The sequence below is a fragment of the Diadema antillarum genome, unplaced genomic scaffold (assembly GCF_040938485.1).
Source record: "Diadema antillarum isolate AM-2024a unplaced genomic scaffold, OU_Dant_1.0 seq00001865_RagTag, whole genome shotgun sequence".
Lineage (NCBI taxonomy): Eukaryota > Metazoa > Echinodermata > Echinoidea > Diadematoida > Diadematidae > Diadema > Diadema antillarum.
In genome coordinates, this window is record NW_027272535.1 from 321,418 (window position 1) to 345,846 (window position 24,429).

The 24,429-nt window shown below is 39.3% G+C and overlaps 1 protein-coding gene across 1 annotated transcript in view; it reads right to left on the reverse strand.

Annotated features, from left to right (window-relative positions):
• Window positions 1–581: 581 nt before the first annotated feature.
• Window positions 582–24,429, reverse strand: part of LOC139712842 (pyruvate dehydrogenase phosphatase regulatory subunit, mitochondrial-like) — a 51,817-nt gene continuing 27,969 nt past the window's right edge. Inside the window, exons 6-17 of the mRNA XM_071624631.1 lie at window positions 21,470–21,591; window positions 20,081–20,198; window positions 19,362–19,514; window positions 17,526–17,650; window positions 12,076–12,268; window positions 10,927–11,085; window positions 9,704–9,840; window positions 6,687–6,835; window positions 5,127–5,334; window positions 4,081–4,170; window positions 3,077–3,259; window positions 582–1,115 (exon numbers count right to left, since the gene is read on the reverse strand). Coding sequence (XP_071480732.1) covers window positions 765–1,115; window positions 3,077–3,259; window positions 4,081–4,170; window positions 5,127–5,334; window positions 6,687–6,835; window positions 9,704–9,840; window positions 10,927–11,085; window positions 12,076–12,268; window positions 17,526–17,650; window positions 19,362–19,514; window positions 20,081–20,198; window positions 21,470–21,591 — 1,988 coding nt within the window. The 3' untranslated portion in view covers window positions 582–764. The remainder of the gene's footprint in view (window positions 1,116–3,076; window positions 3,260–4,080; window positions 4,171–5,126; window positions 5,335–6,686; window positions 6,836–9,703; window positions 9,841–10,926; window positions 11,086–12,075; window positions 12,269–17,525; window positions 17,651–19,361; window positions 19,515–20,080; window positions 20,199–21,469; window positions 21,592–24,429) is intronic.

The following is a 24,429-nucleotide window of genomic DNA, read 5'->3' on the forward strand; positions in this document are numbered from 1 at the left end:
GCTCATCATTTGACATTTAGTTAAAAGTTCCATAGCACGCTGTGGCTGTCAGCCATGCAATTTTGTTTGAGCAAAAATGGACAGCGAATGGCTGACGTCACCCATTTCCATTCACTCCTGTGTTAAACTCACGATCGACTCAAAGTTTTTGTTCCATCGATATCGCAATAAACAAACATTTGCTGTGCACACTCAACAATTACGAACAAGCGCGATTACAAGGGCACACTTTTGTCATTCATTTTTGTAAACAACTTCAATCGATCGGTGTTGCGTACGTACGTACATTCGTCTTTCACAGAAAATGGTTGCCATTTCTGTGCTAAATTCAAGAATCTGTGTGGATCACATCTGTTGACATTCGAGGTGTTGTAAAAATCAAATAGTGTATGGTCTTTACCTGTGCAATGAAACAAGATTTGGCACTCAAGTGAAAGAAGAGGCGCACTATTCAACGAGGCAAATCGTTGAATAGAGCGCCTCTTTCTTTCACCTCATGCAAAATCTTGTACACTACCATCGCACTCGTGACCATTCTCTATTTGTATACTGTCAAGTAAAGTAGTTCACATCCATTTAAAAGCTAAATAATCATTCTCTTCATCAGCACTTAGTGTTTATGTCCATGAGATGGGTGACGGACATAACAGTAACAGGAAACATCAACTGCATTGTGATTAAAATCTCTCCATAATTGCAATCAACATCACGTTAGGTCCCACACACGATGTAGTACAGTTCCAGCAGACTGCAATTCTGCACTATCATCCGATGAGAGCATGCCTTGTGGCCTGCTTGTGTGGGTACAGCGTTGCCTTTGCTGTATACTTCTGTCCAGCCACATCGATCTCGTAGCTAGCTTTTGTGATGTAGTCGTGGTTCAGCGGCTCTGAGTTTGTGACCCAGCCGAGCAGGACCATCTTCCCGAGACTAGGGCCGTAGCCGGTGGAGGTGACCAGCCCCGTGAACTGGCCGTTGCGATAGATGGGCTCCCCACCCTGGGGCCACAGGTGGTAGTCAACATCGTGGTCCTCCAGGGTGAACTGCGTGAGGCGGCAGCGGATGCCCTCCTGCTTGTGCTTCAGAAGCGCTGCCTTACCAATGAAATCAACATCCTGTGGCAAATGGGAGATGAATAAAAACAAATTTCAAGTGTGGATCATGTACATCATGTTTAGTCTATCATACCAGAAGGAATTAAAGGCAAAACATAATATTGTCATACCTTTGCAGAAGCAACTAAATATTACTCTAAAATGGAGACACATGCATATTAAATACAATTTAAAGGGAGAAATAATGCTGTGACAACCATTCAATTTCACTTGGGTGACGATAAAAATGATCATCCCAAAGAGGTACATGTACATCGCAAGTACTGCAATATCAGCAGAGCTTACCCTATTGTGATGGCTTTGTGATGTTTGTTATATATTTCATTACACTGATTACAATTATATCCCTCCACAGCAATATCAATTCTGCTAGAAGAGTGAATCACATACAGCAGCTTGTTTAGCTGCATGCTATTTCAGGGGCGGATCCAGGAATTCTGTAAAGGGGGGCCTGACTAATATTTCTGGTGCCACTTCCGGGTTTCATTTCATTTTTTTCTTTTTATTTCTTTTGTTTTTAACGAAAAATAAAGGGGGGGGGGGGGCGTGCGCCGGTTGTGCCCCCCTCTGGATCCGCCACTGCTATTCAACACTACCGCTAGAGCATGATTTGCTCACCCAAATGCTATCAATGCTCTACCAACCCACTGCTGAGTGGGGAGGGTGCTTCAGGAACAAAAGGCATGTACTATGACAATAAACATTTTAAACTTTCAATCTCACACTACTCTAGAGCAACAACTCATTAGCCGGGTTCACACGTACAAAATAGCGGGATGACGATCGCAATCCACATCTCGAGTTTTTTTGCGAGCGTCCACACGTACCAAATTAGCGGATAGCGATCGCGATCGGTATCCCGCTAATTTGGTGAGCGTCCACACGTACCAAATTATCCCCGCTAATTGCCAATAGAGGTAACAGCAAAGCCTGCAAACTGGGTCACACAGCGCCCTTCTCTATCAGTGCCTGCGCGCACTTACCTTTGTCCATTGTCTTTTACGCGTCAGTGGTGTGGTTCGCGCGCTGTTGTTGTTGTGCTCCAAAGAGGTGAAGGACCTCTTCGCAGAGGCCTCGCTGTTGTGATGTGTGCATTGCATGATGGGATGTAAAAACTCGAGATTCTAATCCCGATCGTTCACCCGTACCAGCGCAGGGCCAATTATCCCGCTAATTGACGAACCAGCGCAAGATTTCTTGGGATTAGCATCGCGATGCTTATCCCGCTAATTTTCGGGTTTTTTCTGTCCACACGTGAAAAAAACTTGGAATGACGATCGCGATGCAAATCTCGAGATTTGTATCCCGCTAATTGGTGTACGTGTGAACCCGGCTATTATCCTGACAAATTGTGTCTTCTAAGCAAGTTTCTTGATTGATCCTCTAGAAGCACTGTGAGCAAATTTCAGATGGTGGAAGATGAATTTTGAGCCCTTCTGAGAACTTTTAGTATGGTAAGAATGTTTCAGCTTAAAATACTGATTTTCTGGATACCTTGGTTTCATGATGCGATTTCAGCAGAATACTTGCAATGGCCATTGATCAGACACACAGAAAAGTCATAGATATTGTAGAATGTCTGAAGTCATTATGACACAAAAAAATTATCAACATTCATGGCATGAAAAAGTTTGGGTTTAGACCAGTAAAATATCTTCATGGCCAAACATTACATATCTGATCTTAATACTAACATTTCATGGCACATTTCACTTTGGTCTTGGAAAAATGTGACTGCCACTGTCACATGAACATGTTTCAATGCGAGCACAATAATTTGGTTATTGAAAACAGTTCTTCAATACCAGAAATGATGTGTAAATCAGTCACTTCATAAAGCACGTTTCTATTACAGCTGAAGTAATGCAGGTGACATAAAGGCATGTGACTGACATTGCAAGCCAGCCTTACTACTATTTCAGAAGAAATATTCTCTTGGTTTAAGTTTTTGTCTTACCCACCTTGTCAAATTTGACACGGTGCTCACGTCCGATCTCAAAAGGGGTGTGCATGTCGTTGAAGTCATCTGCCCAGTAGGCAAAGAGCTTCTCTATTCTCAGCCACCTGAGGGCGTAGTAACCGACATTGCGAATTCCGTACGACTTGCCAGCACTCATCAGGGACTTGTACACATTCACAGCTTTCTGAAAAGTGAACAGAAACATTGATAAAAATACAAAAGAAAATCTGATAACAAAATGGGGAAAAGTTAAAAATGTGCAAGGTATATAAAGACATGCTATCCTGTAAGGAGCAGTGTGGTGCGTCATTATGTTACCTGTATTACTAAGTCAGATCATAAAGGGAAGAAAAATGTGCTTGAGGCTGACTTTGGCAACATAACCATTACAGTTTTCTAAGCTTTCAATTCTTTTTTTTTTTTTTCCAAATATCTTTCTTGCAATGAAGCAGGTATAATTACATATCAATTTAACCTATATCCGCCAATATACAGGATATCCCATAGTTCGCGCAAATGTTACAAACGCTGATCTATGGGATAATCTGTAGCAGAAATGGCTTGGACGATGACTTCATTTATACAGCTTATTATAGCCTGTGAACTCTGACCTGATATCCCACAGTCCTTTGTATCACTTTTTTTTTGTGTGCAAGCATTCACTTGGACAGTATCATAGCCCGCTAACTGTTGATCGATAGATCTATTGTTTTTGTGCCTCACAGATGTGTAGGGCGTACGATGTTGTGATTTGCATTTTGAATGATGGGAATTAAGATCTCAAGATTATTTGGTCCAGCATTCACACCGTCACCATGGGGCAAATTATCATGCTCATTCAGAAATCAGTGCAAAATTTCTTGGGATAAGCATTGCGATGCTCATCATGAAAATTTGTGGGTGTTTTGTGTCCATCGAGATTCAAATCTTGAGATTTACAGGTACATTGTATATCCCCCTAATTTGTGTATGTGTGAATCCCCTTATCATTTCACATGAACTTACCTCATTAGGAATGTAGAGCACGCAGCCATCCTCTCCAGCATGGGTGACAGAGAGCGCCCTCACGTCATTAGCATACCCTATGCTGATGTCCTGATTGGACAAAAAGACAATAAATCAAATTTGCACAGTAACAATGTTAAGGTTGTGAAATGTGAAACTTTGATGAAATTATCTGCACTTAACCCTTAGTGACACTCTGGACAAACTTTAATAAAAATAAAAACCATAAAGCACAGCCTAGGCTGCTGATAGAAAAGGCAGAGGTTAAAAACACCGTAAATGTGGATTTTTTGGAATGGTCCACACACAAACACAAACGCACAACCACAAAATGCACATACACACAGACATACACATACGTAAGAAAGGGTGGCCCTTGGGCGGTTTAACGATTTTTTTTTAAAGAGGGGTAGGTGTGGGTGGTCTGAGGCTAACATATAAGAAATGTGATCTAACGTTGAACATCACGAAACATGCCCTGGACCCTGTCTCATATAGATTTATTATTACCGGTAATTTGAATTGATCGTAAGTCCCTCAGTCAATGGGACCCTTGCAACAGATTTCAAATTCATCCAAGAAAAAGTTGTGATTGACATCAATCTAAACTCTTTGGATTGAACTGATTACAAATACGTCAAAAGTAGCAATTCATTCTAAATGAATTGCAGGAAATTAAAAAAAAATCACAACTTTTACATTGCTAGGGAATTTGCAATTAATCAGTCACTCCTGACATCAAAATCCTGAATAGGGCGTTATTACATGGAGGAGGTATCACTCTTTAACAATGAGAGTAATTTCAAGGTCACTAGAAATTTAGATTTGTAATATAGGTTCAAAAACATGGTGTAAAATTTTTGTGTGTGTCAGTGTTAAATATCTATCACAATTTACACATACAGTGTATTAAAATTGCAATTTGAGTTGATCTTTACATCAAGATAAGTATTTGCAATTAATTGCAAGCTTATGACACTTGAAATTGCCTTTAATTGCAAGATTTATCGAAGAGGGCCTAGACTCCGTGATATGACCCCTCTCACCCTGATAGTGAAGGGGCGCAGGTCCATGAGGCTGAAGGAGGTGGTGGTTAGGCGCTGCAGGACACTGCGGGCCCGGGGCCCGAGAACGTTGATGCCCGTGTACTGGCTGGTCACGTCCCGCAGCTGGACAGAGCCGTCAGCCGGCAGGTGTTGGGATATCCACTGAAAGCAGCGGCGGAGCTGGATGGTAGGGGAGATGATGAAGTACCTGGGGAGGAGTTGATGTATGTTTTCATTTTATTCAGGTGATGAAATGGAATAAAGTTGAGGTCAAGAGGGCACTTCAGACAATTCTTACTGGTCTTTTTTTGTGTGTTAATTTCTATTTTACTCCATAACTACATGTCATGAAGTGCCGATTATGAACTAGTCTTAGTGAAAATTTTCAGGCAAAACAGGAGTAGTCGGTTAGCTGTGAAAAGCATGTTGCTTGAGGATATACACAAACTGATGGTGCTGCTACCATGAGGAGATATCTATGGAAATTACATCATGAAACATTCATTGAGAGCTAGCTGTGGCAGCTGTTCAAAATCCACCTGGTGTGTGGATGACAATGAAGTAGTGTGCTTGAACAGGAAATTTGCACAGACTTGCAGGTTGTGTGTAATGTATGCTACACTGCAAAATGTAAAATGTTCTCCCATCGTGTCGCGCTGACTTCTAATGCCTCTTCCACATTTCGGTATGCACCGAGTTTACCAAGCTGACACACTGCACTAATTCTTGTCTCCATGTAGCTCTGTGCAAAGGCAGCTGTAAGATTTCCATATACTGGGCTTCATTGCCTTAATGTGTTGTATATTAAAGGAAAGGTCATAAAAACTGTAAAACTCATAAGTCTGTAGCCAATGGACCTATGATAACTAGTACTGCACAGCCCCTTTATGGGCACTGCATAAATGCTGTGCATGATTATTCAGCGTGGTAGCTGTACGGTCATTGAAATTCTCTGGCATAGCTTCTGAATGGAAGCTGCAAAGGCTCCACACAATTTTCAAGAAGCTGCAGTGAGCGCGTGGCAATTTCACTGAGATTGCTTGATTCACATTACAATATCCGCTCAGCCTCTTCGACGGTCTGAGCAGAATTTGCCCTTTATGCGCCCACTCACTTTGCTTAGCATGATATGGTACAGGTTCCATGACATTTGCTCCATTTTGCTCCATTTACTCCTGTGACAGTTGCTCCCAAGAAATATCTACACGCTATGTCAAACATAAATTCTACCCACAAACATAACCATAACCCTAATCCTAATGCTCACATCAAACTACATCTAAAACCCTATTACAACACTAACCCTAACCCTAGGTCCTTGGAGAAAATAAGACTGGAGCAACTGTCGCAAGAGTAAATGTTAAGTCACCCGGATATCACACGGGACAATCCCACGTCCATTCTCATCTGCTGCTCCCAAACTGTTGAATGAGCCACCCTAAACTCTTTGCAACCACTAATAATCCATCAATGTCTCCAAAAACATCTAAAACCTCACTTTCTTGAGGATAATAAAAAAGAGGAATGAAGGTGGGCAGATTCTCAGTGTCTCAGACTCACTTGTTGTGGTCCAGTCTCGCCACGCTGCAGTCGTTCTCGTAGCCACCCCGCTCGTTGAGCATGGCGGTGTGGGCCACGGTGCCAATGGGCATGTCCATCTCATTCGGGCAGAGCTTCTGGAGGAGGGCAGTGGCTTCCGGTCCCTCAGACTGCAGCAGGAGGGGGAATTGAAGTAGATGAGGAGCGGTGATTATCCAGACTGAAAAATATCAATCTTTTCTGATAGACTACAAGTTTGACATTTACACAGACTGCCATTAACCCGTTGAGTATAAGGCTGATTTCGCTACAACACGCATTTCCCATAGACAACTCGGGACTCGTCCTCAACGGATTAAGTGGCAGCAATGGGTGACTTCGGCCAATGGGCAAGTACCGTACACAGGGATTTTTTTGGCTTTGTTTTGTTTTGTTTTTCTTTTCTTTTCTTTTTAATGGCTAGCAGTCTATCACATTTACTTTAAAGGAGACCTCCGGATGATTTTCAGATTTTTACATTTGAACAACTATAAATTAGTTATACTGAGGACAGAGTTTCAGAATTTATGATAATTGGGATGAAAAATAACAGTATTTTCAAAATCTATAACAAATTGCAATGTACAAGGATGATGACATGGCAGGGTCACCACAAGAATGCATGAGCTCGGGCTCAAGGAAGCAGGACAAAAGAAGAAAGCATGCATAGATTATCTACATTTGAACTCGTTAGCAAGCGGTATCGTAGTGGAATTAAACTGCTACATTTCTGAAATATGTGAGCCTCCTATGTCATCATCCTCGTTCAGTGTAATTTGTTCAAGGTTTTTCACATTATTGTTTCTCTGCTCAAGAACCACAATAAATTCCACAAATCTATACACAGAGCTGTTGATTTATGTACTACATGATGTGAAATTATGAAAATCGTCTGGAATGCCCCTTTAATTGTTAATTTGCTTTTTCAGCCTACTTTTTTTTTTAAGGAGGGGGGGGTGGGGGGGGGGGGGGAGGAGCTATCATTTACATTGTGTAAACTGACTACACAGACACTCACTACTACGTGTACATACCTCACCTTCTAAGGATATAAACCCTTTAACTGGGAATAAATTAAAGAATTATTTAGCAATAAGCATAAATAAATCTGGCCAGAGCTAGAGTCTGGTTTGTTTTAATATTTAAGCACTACCATGCCTTTAATACAACACAGCATGATACAAAATTTGTATGTGACATCTTCTTCTTTTTTTTCACCTCATGTGCTTGGTTCATCTTTTGACAATTGGTACACTGTACCATTAAGCAGAAATACAACACGCAAACACAAACTCAAACACACACACACATGCACACATATCATTACTATTTAATACAACCTCCATCTTATGTTTTTCACTGGTTGTTTGCAGTGAGATCAGGCTGTGCACTGGCAGGAAAAAGCTGAACTATGCATTGTGCACTTTGTGATGACTGCACAAATGGCTACCATGGACAATTTAAATTTGATGTATATGTGCACCCAATGTTCTTTACATTATCAACACGCAACATATTAAAAACAGCCGACATTTGCATTGAGGAATACACACACATTTCAACATTCAGGGTCTCAAATGTTGTTTTTGGGAGGTTACAGGTTCAAATATAGCATATCTAACCTCTGAAGAGAGCATACTGTATATCCCCTACCTCACCAGTTATATCTACGAAATCAGACAATCCATTCAAAATTGATAAGTTTTGGGAAATTCCATCTCTGTCTTTGCCCATAAAACGGGAACTTGACAATATATGAAGTCATAGTCTGAGAATAATGAAAATAGAATTAAAAAAAAGGAATCTAACGACAAAAGTCCTCTTTTTCTAGTAAGAGCACTTGATATATTTCCTCCAAAAAGCATGGGGGAATGATACTAGTAATACTTGAACATATTTTATGTCAAAGAAATCTTTACATCTCATGAAAAGTGAAAATTTGTTAAATTCTTTTCATATTTTCTTTCAGCCATTCTTCTTTTGTGATATTAATTGTTGCAGAGTTCCAATTAATAAACAAGAAAAAAAAAAAACTAAATTCACAAAGTTTTCCATTAATCCCCACTCTGTTTTCACTGGATCCACATTATATATGCTTGGGGATACCCACTTCAGGATATATAACTGCAAAAATCAGAACCAAAAAACAAAAACAAACCAAAACCAAAACAAACAAAAGTTGATGTACGAATTGTAGTACCATGACCTTTACTATGCTTTGTTTAGCAATTGGCATGGACCCTAGATCGGAGTGCCTTCTTAGTCAGTTTGTCACTGAATGGAGATTACCTAGTGTACTTCCCTATCTTGCCACCACAGCCTTCCTGTTGGACTGAGGCACATCGCTACGCCTGATTGAGCTTGATAATCTGTGTTGAGTTCGGATGGATCACTGAATGTTGATGAAAAAGTTTGTCAGGTTCAGCTATTAAAGGGACATTCCAGACGATTTTCGTAATTTCAAATCATGTAGTACATAAATCGACAACTCCATGTATAGATTTGTGGAATTTATTGTGGTTCTTTAGCAGAGAAACAATACTTTGAAAAACCTTAAATAAATTACACTGAACAAGGATGATGACATAGGAGGTTCACATATTTCAGAAATGTAGCAGTGTAATTCCATTGCAATACCGCTTGCTTGCGAGTTCACCTGTGTATAATCTATGCATGCCTTCTTCTTTTGTTCTGCTTCCTTGAACCCCAACTCATACATTCTTATGGTGACTCTGCCATGTCATCATCCTTGTTCATTGCAATTTGTTCTAAATTTTGAAAATATTCTTATTCTTCATCCCAATTATCACAAATTTTGAAACTCTGTCCTCAGTATAACTAATTCATAGTTGCTCAAATGTAAAAATCTAAAAATCATCCGGAGGTCTCCTTTAAAGTACCAGGGCAGATAAAGGGTTAAAGGGCTGATGTGGGGGAAACTTCTTTTCCAGAGAAAAATCAGCAACAGCTTGTCATTACTTGCAGTGCACAGAACATACCTCTAGCTCAAACTTGCTGAAAGAGGACATATCCATAAGGCAGACACTCTCCCTGCACGCCCAGTACTCCTCGTTGACATAGTCAAACCAGCCGGGCTTGCCAAATGTTTGTCTCTGCAGTTCATGGTAGAACTCCTCTAATGGAAGGAGAAATGTGATGACATTGGGCAAAATCATGGTGATAATGGATATTCTGGCAGAAGGCCCTTTCCACCTAACAAAACAAAACCGGATCTCAAAGTGCAGAGCTATACAGCGCACTGTGGAATTATGTGTACAACTGCAAATTAACATCACAGAAGTGCATATGAAAAAACATCAATATTTCGTGCAATCAAGTTTTCGTGCTGAGTGGCTAAAAACATTCACAGGTTCTTGAGTTCATCTTGAGAATTTAAAATGTGCAGAGAAAATTGTGAAGACATTTTCATGGGTTTTAGAATTCATGCTGGCCAAAAAGCGTGTGAAATACACACACACACACAAAAATCAATGTACCATGAAAATTTCTGTGTTTACAGTAAAGTAAAACAACAGCATTATATGAGAAGAAGAAGTAGAGATATATTGGGAGGTAGATATGGGAGTCACGAGGACCAATGAACACATTTTGCCTATGATGTCACTGCTTTCATCACTGACAACTTGCTTTACTCTCCGGGCTAACTTTACCTTTAATCATTATTACACTTTGTTTGCCAAGAGGCAGGTCCATTGGCTTACCTCACATCCAACTGGATCTCAATGAAAATATTTATGTTTTTCAAATCTATGTGACTTTTATGGATTTTTGTAATCCTGGACATGTGTTGAGCAAATTTGTAGAGGAAATCTACGCTTGCTTTGATGTACTAGTGTAAATTGTGAGACAATCTATGATTGTTTTGATTTCAAATGACCAGAAAATCTATTATTGTAGAGGCAGGACTTCTGCACACAAAACAGTGACTGAAACTCAGAATTTACTCACAAATCCAGTAGTGAAGATCTCTTGATGTTCCATCACCACATACAGTGTACAATGCAAGCTACATGTGACAGGAAACGGATTGTGAGAAACGCTTTCATCGTATTGTGGCATTTGGCGATTTATCTATCGGTTTGGGCGGGTTTGAGTGTTTGAGCAGAATATGCAAACTTGGCACCATCGACGGGAGTTGGGTGTGAGAACGTTGCACATAAAGAGTTAAACACTGTGACAATTAATATACACTCAATTGTACCTTGAGCATTCACGTCCATGAAGTAGACCGGCCTCTCCACTCCGCATCTCTCACCAAATACTGCCCCCAGCTCCCGTTGAGCACTGTACAGTGGTGAGCAGCGCAGCATGCGTCCGGTTTCGAAGTCAGGCTCACTCGCTAGAGAGTGATACATCAGGCCTGATGATGGATGGAAAAGAGGGAAAAAGAAGGGAATAAACTGTGCACCACAAACAATCATCAAAAGATCTATAATATTCCATGCAGTCAACCACCCTGATGACACACTTTGCCATGATGGCTTTCAAGGAAATAAAAGCCTGTGTGCTTTGTTCAGGAGCCACTGATTTGATGTGAGCCCTTACATTAATATTTTGCTAACTACATTGTAAGTATCAACCCATTGTTCGCTTCGAGTGCTGATTGGCACAGAAATCGACACACTGTCCAAAGTCCTTGGCTCAGACAGGGTTAAAGAACTGTTTGTATTGTACAGTTGTATCCCCATGGGAATTACACTGCAAATATAGCTAGGAGGGAATGGATTAATGCACACATGTCCCCTGTATTAAGAGAGAAAGAACTCAAAAGGACCTGACCTATTCAAGTTAACCTGTTTCCTACAGGAATCTGCAGGCCTGTGTATTAAGTCAATGACGATTTCAGAATTCAGTATTCAAGGAACGGGTTAAACGTGTTACTAAACATTCCTATTGCCTATTGGGTAACGGTACACTGTACGTCAATCTTCACTCACAAAGTGTGACTTTCAGTTTGAATGCTTTATTGATCCAAGTAGAGTGTGTTCTTTGATTGTGTTGTACACTCTCATGCCCTATTCATTAATATTCTTTGCTTAATGTGAAAATGAGACATAGCATTGAAATAAATGCCAGGGTGAATCAGGTAACATGTTGTGAACTGCTACAACACATAATGGTCAACACTTAAGCTTGAATTTCTCCAAATAGCTGGTATGCCTTTAATTCTCATCACCAACACCTATATCAAATGTTTCAGAGCACAAAAACCATAGACAACTACTGGTAGCTGCCTGCAAAGATTGTCTATACATTAAGACAGAGCTTTCTGGGTTTCAAGAAATGTTTTCAACACCATGCAAATACTAAAGCATTTCTCTCATTGATAGCACCACTCCCCTGCACATACCTTCACTCTCCATAACCCTGTCTCGGAGAAATGCCTTGTTGTTGTGATAGTCGGTGAAGCGGCGTACGTCAAAGGACCACGGGTTGATGGAGGGTCGGCCCTCAGCGATATACTCTGCCATCAGTCGGCCTGCCCCACCGCTCAGGGCCACCCCTTTGGATGAGAAACCTGCCATGACAAAGTAGTTCTTCATCTGTAGGAGAAGAGAAAGACATTTCTCATGGTGAAGTGACATCAGCATCCTGAAGCCTGCTACCCATATTAACCCTTTCACGGCTGACCCCCCCCCCCCCCCCCCCCCATCCCCGCAAACATAATTCCCCATAAAATGTGCAAATCACCACTGCTGGCATCACAGTCATATTAAAACCAATCTCTGGGCCAGCCCCATGTACGTAGTTCAGGATATATATGGGTCAGAATTTTGAACAATGTACAATTGAGCTAAAACAAGGTAAAATTCAAAAAGTAGGAAATTCTCCAAATTATTCATCTTACCTGAAAGAGTATAACTCAAGCTTTAATATGAACCCAATTATACTAGGATTTTCCCAGAGGAACAAGTTTTTATTCACCGCTGAACTTTACCGTGTCCAGAGCAGCGAACGTCCGTGAGGAATAGTACTGCACATACATTTGAATACCATTTAACATAGTTTGCAAAGATTTGATTCAGTTCAAAATCCTAAAGAAATATCTTAAGGGACATGTGTACGTGCTTGCAGAATATCAAGCTTGTAGTCTTAACCTGTACGTAATGGTAGACAACTGATGATTTAACTAAATTCGTCGTTTCGTTGAAATATTGCTCTTCCGCTAAACACTTTCTCCACTTTACGCGCATTTTACAGAAACTCAATATTTTGACCTCTTATTTTACTATCCCATACTTTAATCCTCACTCCCAAATAATAACATACCTTTTTAAGATGTATCTGATCTAGGCAGTCTCTATAACCCAACAAACATAGCATAGTTTTCATCACGGAGGTTCGCATGTAGCTCACGGACGTTCGGAACAAACAAGATGCAGCTCTCTTGAGTTGGAAACGCATGTTACTCACAACAAACAGCAATTTCATGTCGAGAACAAACTCCTCTGCAAAATCCTGAATAGATATTACCAATTCTCAATTATATAAGCTTGTTTATCTTCTCATACTGAGGAATCAAAGAAAACAATTTTTCCATCTCTCGTAAATGAACGTACAAACGTACGTGTAATCTCAGTGACGTAGTCCATCCTTGAGAACGAATATATTTATCAAAATTTCGTTATCATGAAGTAAAGATTCAGGTCCTAAATTTGTTATCTAAAGTCTACAATGCAAAATTTGCTTATAACGAACATGGTCACAGCTAAAATTATGACAAAGAATTAACATAGAAAGACAACAGAAATGTGCTCCGTTATAGAAATACGAAGTTTAGCTGGGGAGGGCAAACGAATACGTTAGGAAGAAATCCCTCTATGTTTGCTCCTTGTGTTACACACTGCTACCGAGGAGAATTTGTATTATTGTATTAGTAAGAAATGATAATAGGTTCGATACTGCGAAGTTTCGTCATAACAAGACACAATAAGTCCATATAACTTGGATGGATGTTTGTGACTTCGATATCATACAATATGGTTTGTTATAACAAACACTTTGTAGCGCGTCATTTCGGAGGCTCGTTATTCATACAGTTTGTCAATACGAAAATTGATAGAGTTCGTATAATTATGAAGCTTTTTTTATTCGGTAAATGATAGGAATCTCCAAAGGTTAATCGAAAGGTTTATTAATTGGAACATGAAAAATCATGTTCGCTTATCCAAATGTGGAGAAACAAGTTAACAACTAAAATCCTCCAAATTTCAAAACCTCATAATAACCGTTTTCACCTAAACGAATATCAGGCCCATTCCACTTTTAGAAGAACGGACCTAAAAATAATGATCCTTAATATTTATTTTTCGGACTAACAAACTTTTGGAATAAGAAAATTGTTAATAACAAACCTCCTTAATTAACTACAAACTTTTTTTTATTTTCGGAATAACAAACCTTTGGACATCGGAGTAACGAATCTTTGGAAGAGCGAACGTATCAAAGTGCAACCTTAAACCTATATATTCTTAATCATTACTTTTTTTAACATGTGTTTTCAAAGTAAGCACAAAAGTACAAACAAATTGACGATATCTCTGTCTCTTAAATGTAAAATGAAAAAAAAAATCTTGGAAAGAATTACAAATGAACATTGCTTTTCATTGATGAGCATAAAACAACACCATGTGATGATAAGCGGAGGATTTGTTTGTTTTCATCAGACAATAATTGCATACTGCATTATTTTTGTTCGCTTGTTCCGGCATTTCGATGAATAAAAAACATAAACAAACAAACAAAAACTTCTCCAGAGGAATTTGGTACAACGGGAGTGCACTGGCAATTCTTTTCTCTGTTTCTCAGTCATTTTCATTCAATTGCTTCCACGTCCTTTTGAAACTTTTCCATTTTTTATTTAACACATGCCCATTACAGACTTCTTCCGTCATTATGCTGCATGTGATTACGTAGCACTTTTCGGATTTGTTTTGGTTTGCTTTGTTTTGTTTTTGTTTTCTGTTTGGTCGCAGCATGTCCAGGCTATTGAGGGAATGAGAGAAAAATCGTCATGAAGAGAAAAATAAGAATATATTAAGGCATTTAATATCATGACAATTACAGCGAACGTCCGTTATGGAGACCAAAATTGGATGTGTTCTGTTTGAGACGGCAGCTACCATACTCAAAAGATAAACACTTGGAGCACCTGTCACTATAAAGTGGCGCTGATCCTCTTTCTCCTACTATGTAATCCATTGACTTATTCTACCAAGGAACATCCGTGACCAAAACGTTTTCCTTTTGTTATTACAAGTAAATTGAGTGCTGAACATTATTCACTTTTGGGTATGAGCGGCTCGGTGATTTGGTAATATTTTCAACTAACATTAACTTTATGTGCAGTGATATATTTGTAATGATCAGAAATTTCCTTTCTCGGACAGAACGTCCGTGAGCGAAACTTTCAGAACCTGTAACAGTACAAATTGTCTCTAGATCCTCATTAGAAAGAAATTTAAATGCACAGAAATGAAAGATTACGCAAAATTCCATTTTCCTATAACTTTGTTTTCAGTGTTTAGCTGTTTTTGTATGATTAGAGGGAAAACGAGTGTAAAATTGTGAGTAAATATTCAACTGTTTGTTCATCATGATCACATAACGCCTTAAAAATTCTGAAACTACTGCTCTAAACTCATTGTTTACTTTGTAAAACTTTATTTGTGGCTATTGGAGCCAAAAGTTTTAAAGAATACAGGACACTTTCGGGACAAGTTATCCCTATCGGAGGGATTGCATACGTCACGGACGTTCGCTGGAATTGTCACGGACGTTCGTTCTACTAATAGGGTCATGTTCCAGGACGGATAACTAATCGGTAGAGAGTACCTAGCCTTCCTAACTCTTTCAAAAATTTGAAAAGGTATTGTCAATGCAAATTATAAGAAATTTAACATCCTTACAACATATGTATTGCTCAGAGGGGGATCAGGAGGTGAATTTTCAGAGAAAGTATTTATTATTTGCTTGGTTTTCGGTGAATTGCATGGTCCAAAAACTGCGGACAAGCCTCAGTCCGCTCCCAAAATAACATGCAGCTCCTCGGCTAGAGAGCCAAAGGTAAAATGCACCTTCGTCATCAAAGCAAGATGGTGTCCCACTCGAAAACGTTTTAATCATCACGGACGTTCTTTTTTTCTCAGAGGTTCGTCTAAAAATATAATTTCGGTTCCTATTTGACAAAGGATGGACAGAAACTCAAAACAAACATATTATCGTGTGGCTAGATCTTAGTTGATTACGACTCAGAACAATATCGCCAATAACGTTTAATGGGATACGATCTTTATTAGAAAATAGCGGAAGCACGTCCGTGACGAAAACTTAGTATAATTTTGCATAAAAGAATATTACGTCCCATGTACAGCCAGCAGACGTACAATTTTTGCAGGATATGTTCATTAGGTGGAACACCAAATTTTCGTATACATTACAGTTGGGACAACAAAGTAGAAATTTGCAGCAGCGATAGAAATAAAAGCATCACGGACGTTCGTCTGTTTAGGACATTGATATTTCAATTGTTCTCTGTGATTTTATATGTGCTCATAAAGTTCTTATAATTTTGTGGTTCATACCCATGATATGTCAGATCCAGAACATGGTCAGATATTAGATGCCACGTACGCTTAAAAATGCACATCATTAGTTTGAAAAACAAAAATTATTGTGAAAATAGCGTTTTTACCGTATTTCTATGCTTTAAGTCCTTGTCAGATGAAAAATATCAGGCAAAAGTCAACCAAACCATATGTTTCCTGAAAGGAAATTTACCAATCTTTGAGATGACATGAAAAAATCTGGTTTCTTAGATCATCCTGGCGTGTTCTAAGGGAAAGAATGTCATAAGGTGCGAAAATTGGCAATTGTACATCGTTCAAAATTCTCACCCATATATCTTCATTTTTTGACTTAATAGGTTTATAGTCTTGTGTGCATCACTGACTGGCTAACCACAGTCACCTGATATTAATCAAAAAATTACAGCAGTTCCCAAACAGACAAAACATATGTGACCGTGCACCACAAAACAAACAAAAAGTCGCACACACTGATTTTGTGTGAGGACTGAAAATAGGTGAAATGGGTCAACCTAGCCAATCTTGACTTTTTCATATTTTCTGAAAGAGCAAGTCTTCTTCTACATTATGTTAAATTTGGGATCATAAAATGGGCAGGAAAGTGTGTTTTTTAGCTGTTTATCTCGAACAGTTTTTTGGTAGAATAGTGTAATTATGTGTGTCTTTAGAGTCCCCTTTTCATTTCTTAAAAATCTTTTAACTCTGATAACTTTTGAAAGAATGATGCTACTGCTTTGAAAGTTGGCATTAATTATGGACAGAATGTGTCGATAAGGTAGGCTCAATTTCAGTTTAATCTGATAATCCCTTCATTGTGTTACTCTGGTGGTTAACATCCTGTATTTTGTCCCATTCATCTCACAGACAGCACGGCTTGGTAAAAATTTAGCGCTTGAACAGACACGGTACTTCACAGCGTCTTTTCTCAGTTCATACTTTTCCCGATTGCGTGCTTTCTTTCCAATATTTAGATTGGTTAAGAGAGTCCATTTGATTTGAGTTATACATCATTTGAAAGCTTAAAGGCTGGTCTTTCAGAATATGGTCTTAACTAAAATTTCATGTCTGCCGACTTTGTGTTCGTTTTGTGATGCAGGGTCACATATGTTGTAGCAAATATCCACAGGATTATCAAGTTCATACAGTATCCCCATCCCTATTCATCCCATACTCCTACTCCAAGGCGCTATTAAAGTCACAGCAGACTGAATACCTCTGGAGCTGGTCCAAAGAGAAAATTGCCGTCTGGAGAGAAGCTCTCTGGACCATTGAAGAGTTGTTGGACCTCAGCCTTCTCAGCTAGGGGCACCCTCTTCAGGAAACCCTGCAAATGGGGAGCTGCAGTTTGGAAATAGAGAGATCATAATACACAAACATTCAAATCATTGAACTCAATGGAAGCAAGCAAAGTGTTCACTCTCTCTTCATCTACTGTATTGCAGCTGTTTGATAATCTATCAATGTATGTTGCAAAACACTTTCTGCTGTATGACTTTGCATCTAAATTTCCTTTTGCTTAGTGCACATATCCATGTCATGTCAGAATAACACAACAAATATTTGATATCTCTCCTGCCCCTTAAAAACCCCCCAAAACAAAACAAACAAAACAAACCTCACTACTGTTTGTCAGAACTGCTTTAAAATCAATAATACACACGGTCTGCCAACATTTTACAACTGTCTCAGCTCATATCCATACATATCACGCACAGATAAAAGTCTATGGCAGAAAAAGAAAATGTCAATATGCCTATATTCTTCTTTTTCTGCTTTAATTTACATCCCGTTTTCCCTGTCGTACACGCATGTGCAAAAATGCAAAGAGATGAGATGGTAGGTTGTCAGAGCGTAGCTGCTAAACTTTTCATCCTGTGACGCTTTTGTCTTGAAGCAAAGGCTCCCTTAATGGTAGCTAAACAGGGAATCTAGTAATTTAGAAGCAGTTAGCATTAAATGCATACATATCATTGAACAAACAAACATATGAAAGTTGCCGATGGAATTAAAACACTCAATACACACTAGTCTAGGTTTTCTCTTCAATGAAATTATATCCACCCCACTGTATTTGGCATGTGTTTTTAAAGCAAAAACAGATAAGCAGTAGTTTGCCTTAGAATGCCAGTCCCTTTTACAGAAAAGACTTACCCGTAATTTAATAGCATAATCCATGCTAGACTTTCCATGTGAATAAATCCTCCTCCACATCACAACAAAACAACGACAAAATCAATGCAGACCTCTTCTCCTTACATGACGAATAATTATATCAGTGGTACATCATACATGTACATCACTCCATCATTTGTACTTTAACACATACTAGTAGTGTGGAATCATTCCTCTTTACTTCCAAAATGAGTGTCAGCGCATGGCAAACATTCTGATCACAAATCTTAATGGCTAGTTCCTTTACCTTAACAGTACTTTGCTTGCCGATTGGTAGAGATGTCTCGAAAAGTGTGAATATACTCCCCGCGAGCAAATCCCCCCCCCCCCCAATTCCTACTGTGTCATCATGGCTTTCCTTTTGCACTGTGGCATATAAAGCTATACCTGAGTGAGCTTGCTAACTTCACAAATTGGGTCATATTTGGGTGGATAGCAGAATGATGATGAAAAAGTTTGCAAGTTATCAAAAGGTATAAATCATACAGGCCAAGCGAAGCAAAACAAGAAAAAGAGAGAGAGAAAAAAAAGAGAAATGTGTACTTGCTTACTGCATATGATGATCTGCCATGGTTTGAATTACGTCAATCACAAAAAAAAAAAAAAAAAGACCTGCAAAATGAAAAACTTGCTATATCAATGCATGTTTAAAAAAAAACCAAAAGAAGCAAATCTTGACTAAAAAAAATGTACATCTGAACTTTGCTGTATCCACGCATGTGTTTCCCAAAACAGAAATCCTGGACTGTAATACATGTACAACACACTAATAATAACAAGAATACTCCTAACTCATCCGAGGTACCTTGTTTCTAGACAATCTTTAATCCTAATGAGGTTCCCCCTTGTGGTACCTCCAACTGAACACAAAATTCACCAAAGTGATCCCAGTCCTCCTCGAGGGACAGGAACTCGGCCTTCTCCGGGATTCCCTCGTAGAACAGCGAGATTCCCTTGGTAGTGAAGCTGCCCACCAGTAGGCCTCCACCCCAGTCAATCATGTAGTTCCCGGAATCATAGTCTCGCACATCTGCACGGAATGTGGTGGTGGATCAGAATAAGTTTGTATGTTTATATGTTTTTTCACCATGCATCGTTGGCTCAGATCAGAGTTTGATATCATCCCTGAGGTAAAAATACTTGGTATGTATCTCAAAATCATAAATTAATAATGAATAAATCAAGTAAAAAAAAAAAATTGCAACATATTTGAAAAATAACATCAATGTTGATGCTAAATAATACAAAGCATTGCTTTGTATTACATTAATAACGGTAATATTTTCAAACTGAAATCTGTATTTTTGACATTCCAACTGGAATAAGAATTTTTTTTTGTTATTTTCAAATTTAGATATGATCCTGTCACCCCAGGGATGATATTCTCTCCCCTTTCTTTTGAAAATGGTTGAAAAATAATAATATACAAATGATTCCTTTTCTGCTTCTGTAATGCTTACCCTAAGATTTCTGCCTGACTAAATTGGAGTGCTTTCTCCACAGACTAGGAGAACTGTCAAGAAACTAATCTTCAATGAATAGAGACTACATGACCATGATGATAATGAATAATTTTTAGGAACACACAAGACTTACATGGGTGTTTCTGAGGTTCGACTCCCTCGATGGGTTTAGTAATCATGTACTGGTGCTTGACGCTGTGGAGAGGTACTCTAACGGTGGGATTACTTCGTAGACCAATGTCCCTTGCCCACTACAGCCATTGACAAAATAAATAAAGATGATAATGACATGACTTCATCAACAAACAAGGCAAGTGCCAAAATGTGTCTCGCCCATTCACGTAGAAGAAATTAATGTTTTTCTGACTCCTGGAAGTTAATTGACCCTGCCTATGACCTTTGACCTTGTGGTGACCTTTAACTCCCCAAGGGACATTTACCAGCCAAGTCTGGTCACAAACGGACATACGGATCAAAAGTTATGAGCCATAATCTAAAAGCGCCGTAAAAACTTAACATTAGGTCCTAAAAGTTTGTTGACCTCTGTCTGTGACCTCTGACCTTGTGGTGACCTTGAACTCCCCAAGGGACATGTACAATCTAAGTTTGGTTACAAACGGACATATACATCAAAAGTTACGAGCCATAATCGAAACGTGCCATAAAAACTTAACATTGGGCCATAAAGTTCATTGACCCCTGCCTGTGACCATTGAAATTGAGGTGACCTTCATGTTTAGTAAAATGTGTAACTTTGTATAACCACTCTTCCCTCCAAGTTTGATTGAAATTGATGTCCTCAGTAGAGAGTTATTCAAGTTTTTGTAGTGTTACGGATGGACGACAGATGGACGGACGACGGACGAACAGATGCCGCTGGCGATCCCTTACTCTCCCCTCACCTCCGGTGGGCTCGACAACAATCAAGCAGAACAAATATTTGCATTTATCATTTAAGTCTTTAAAGACTTTTGCTGCAGAAATGATCATTCTGTCACCATTAAATTGGTTACTTTGAATTTCATGGCTTATGTTACACAGAAGAAAGATAAGATGGCACTGCTTCATCTACTAAAATGTGCACAAAATTACAGTAATTTGCATGAAAACTTGCCAATTATGAGAACATTCAGGAATTTTTAAATGCTTTCATCTTCTAATTTGTGCTTATCTCCTATCATACATGTATTCATTTCTTTTAGTCACTCTGGCTTTCCTGGAACACTGAAAATAAGGTCAAGTTCATTGGGTGGGAAGGATCGTCTAAATGCAAAAACCTTGACAAGTACAAGTATCAAGATCGGCATTATAAAAATGGCATGTAACAGCACTGGTTTCAATCGCACGCATAAATTCAGCATGGTGATGATGTCAATTCACAAATCTTCCATTAGTTTGTGTGCAAAAGTAATTCTGATTGATGAATTAGCAACTACAGCCACTGTTCCTCTAGTTAGTCATTGTTGCTGGCTTACTGCAATGCAAGGAAACCGTACAATGTCTTTTAAAAGTGTCACATTACCTGTCCACCACAGTTGACGAAGTAGTCACACCGCACTTTGCCATGAGAGGTATCCACGGAATGAACGCTTCCATTCTCACTGTTGACCCTGCTAACTTGAACCCCCTCCAATATTTGCACACCTGGGTGGATGTAATATACAACATTGAACACTTTGTGATCCGCCACAACAAGAGGATCTGAAAGTTGCCGACGTCTGAGCCGACAAAATCGAGTTTGAAGTCAGATCATCAAAATCATTCGAAACCATCAAATTTCAGTTGTTGGCATAATGGTGTAGTCAAATGTTTCGTCCATCATCTGCCGCAATTTCAAAGCTAAATGATCAAAGGAAAGGCAAGAAAGTAGCATTTTTCTAGGCCATGGTTTTCTGACTTTCAGTGCAACAGAAATGTGTCGGAAGATTTGGATTTAATGCCTCAGAGAGACTCCGCCCCTAGCAACAAGGGAGTGATCTTATCCGTCAGTGCATGGCATTCTGGTTACTGATTGGTCGTGCATAGACCACTGGTGCTAAGCTTGAATGAACATCGCAGAGGTTGCTACGAGCGGACTTTCTATTGTCAAGAGGTGAAAACTGTCTTGCCTCCCCTTGATCATGATTGTGTCTGAAAGAAAACTTGGCAGTTTTCTTGAAACGCCGATTTTCTTAACCACTCAACATGGGTCTCATAAAATCATCAATATCTCTGCACCCGAGTGCTTTTAAAATGAAATCAAAGCGGAAGAGTAAGGAAATAATGCCATGTCATTTTCAGAAAATCAACCTCCCTGACTCTCCGATCCTTTTGTTGTAGCGGGTCATCCGTAGTTTCACACTCATCTCTTTACCCTTTCTGTGTCAGGGTCTTTGGACAGTGTGTAGAATGCCTATTAATCCTCAAAGCAAATATGCAGACAAAACAACCTATATTAACAGTTTTGTGGCACTGTATGCCCCATACATTTAGCGAGTCAAATTTTTTTTTGTGAATCAGAACTTCATGACAATTTTGCGCGAGGTTATTAAAATTTGCAATCATTGAGTACAGTACTATACACGTAGTGTATCTTGTTCCTGTACTGTGTACTGCAGCAGTACATTGTACGCATACATGTCACATTCATGTTAATAGGATCAGAGTTGATAACTTTCAGTTTTGTTGAATTCACGAATAAAACCCAACTCGTGAAATTCATGAAAAACAAAAACCCTGCAAAATGTATGGCATAAACAGTATTCCCATTGAGTGAAGGCAGTCCTAGACACAAGTCCTGGGGAGCAAACTGGATGAATGTGCTTCATGTCAGATAAAGCTTGGTTTCTGAGAGTGTATGATTCGTATCAATCATGAAAAGCAAACAAGTATTAAGCCAGCTACATTGCATGTGCCTGCTGTTCACACATTACACTGTATAATATGTGACCCTGCACCACAAAACCAACAAAAAGTCGCCAGAAAATCTTGAAAAGCAAACACATTCTCTGTATTAAAAGTGCTTACTGAGAAAAGAGGCTCGAAAGTATATAGGGTCTATTCAGGCACTTGATCCTACCAAGGCTTGCTAGTCATGCAAATGAATGGTGCAAAAAGCAGGATGTGAAACTCTGCAGCATAAATAATGCAGGGATTAGCAGATCAAGCTGAAACTAGAAATGTCGCTACAGCGACTGGTTATACCCCCGCCAAACAACATTTCATAAGCTTTGGTCAAAACAACATTTGATAAGCTTTGGTCAAAAAACTGAGGAAGTAGTTAAATCCGCAAGATCTTTCCTTGATCTTCTGCCATTAATATGCCGTTACCATGGCAACGTACTTTCGGGTACTGTCGAAAAATGCGTCTTGCACATCTACAACCAAAGGCACACATCTGTACCAAGTTTCATGGAAATTGGGCAAAAACTGAGGAAGTAGTTTGCAACACAAAATTTTCCATCATTTTGGCTCATAATATGTGAGCTGTTACCATGGCAACATACTTTTTGTCACTGTCAAGAAATGTGTCATGCTGACCTATATCCTAAGACAAACATTCAATATGAATTCCATGAGAATTGGAAGAACACTGATGAAGCAGTTTTGCCATGAAGCATTTTGCCCTATATTTTACCAATAACATGCCGTTACCATGGCAACGCACTTTTTGCCACTGCGGAAATATGTGTCTTGCACATTAACATATTCAGATGAACATCTGTACCTAATTTCATAAAAATTGATCAAAAACTGTGGGAGGAGTTCGCGACGCAAGATTTGTATCCATTTTTGCCCATAATATGCCGTTACCATGGCAATGTACTTTTGGGTACTGTCAAAAAATATGTCTTGCACATCTACAACCCAAGGCACACATCTGTGCCAAGTTTTATGGGAATCGGTTGAAAACTGAGGAAGTAGTTCGCGACGCAAGATTTGCAACGGACCGACCGCCCGACCGACCGCCCGACCGCCCGTCCGCTGATTCCTATATACCCCCTTCAAACTACGTTTGGCGGGGTATAATTATCTTGCTCTATTAACACATTATACCCATAACTGATGCCAACTTTCAAAGCAGTAGCATCATTCTTTTTTCAAGTTATTAGAGCTGAAAGTGAGGAGTGTGTAAAAGGGTTTTCAAGAATTGAAAAAGGGGACTCTACGACGCACCTACACGTAATCACCCTGTTCTACAAAAAGAGTGTTCTAGAAAATATAGGGAAAACTTAATATTGGCTAGGATTAAAAACATGCGAAACTCTGTTTACCCGGCCAAGCGCGAAAATATCCACTTTTACAATACACTCGCACTTGTAACCGGGACTGGCTTAAGAGCATTTCTGAAAACAAAAACGGCTAGAAAGAGAACACAGAGCAACAGCCACCGCGCTCTTCCACGCTTCGTTGAACGCATCAATCTAAAAAAGCGGAATTTCACATTATCTCGGAAGGTCAAGAGTTTCCCTAACTGGTTATGCGAGAAGTCAAAATAGGTAT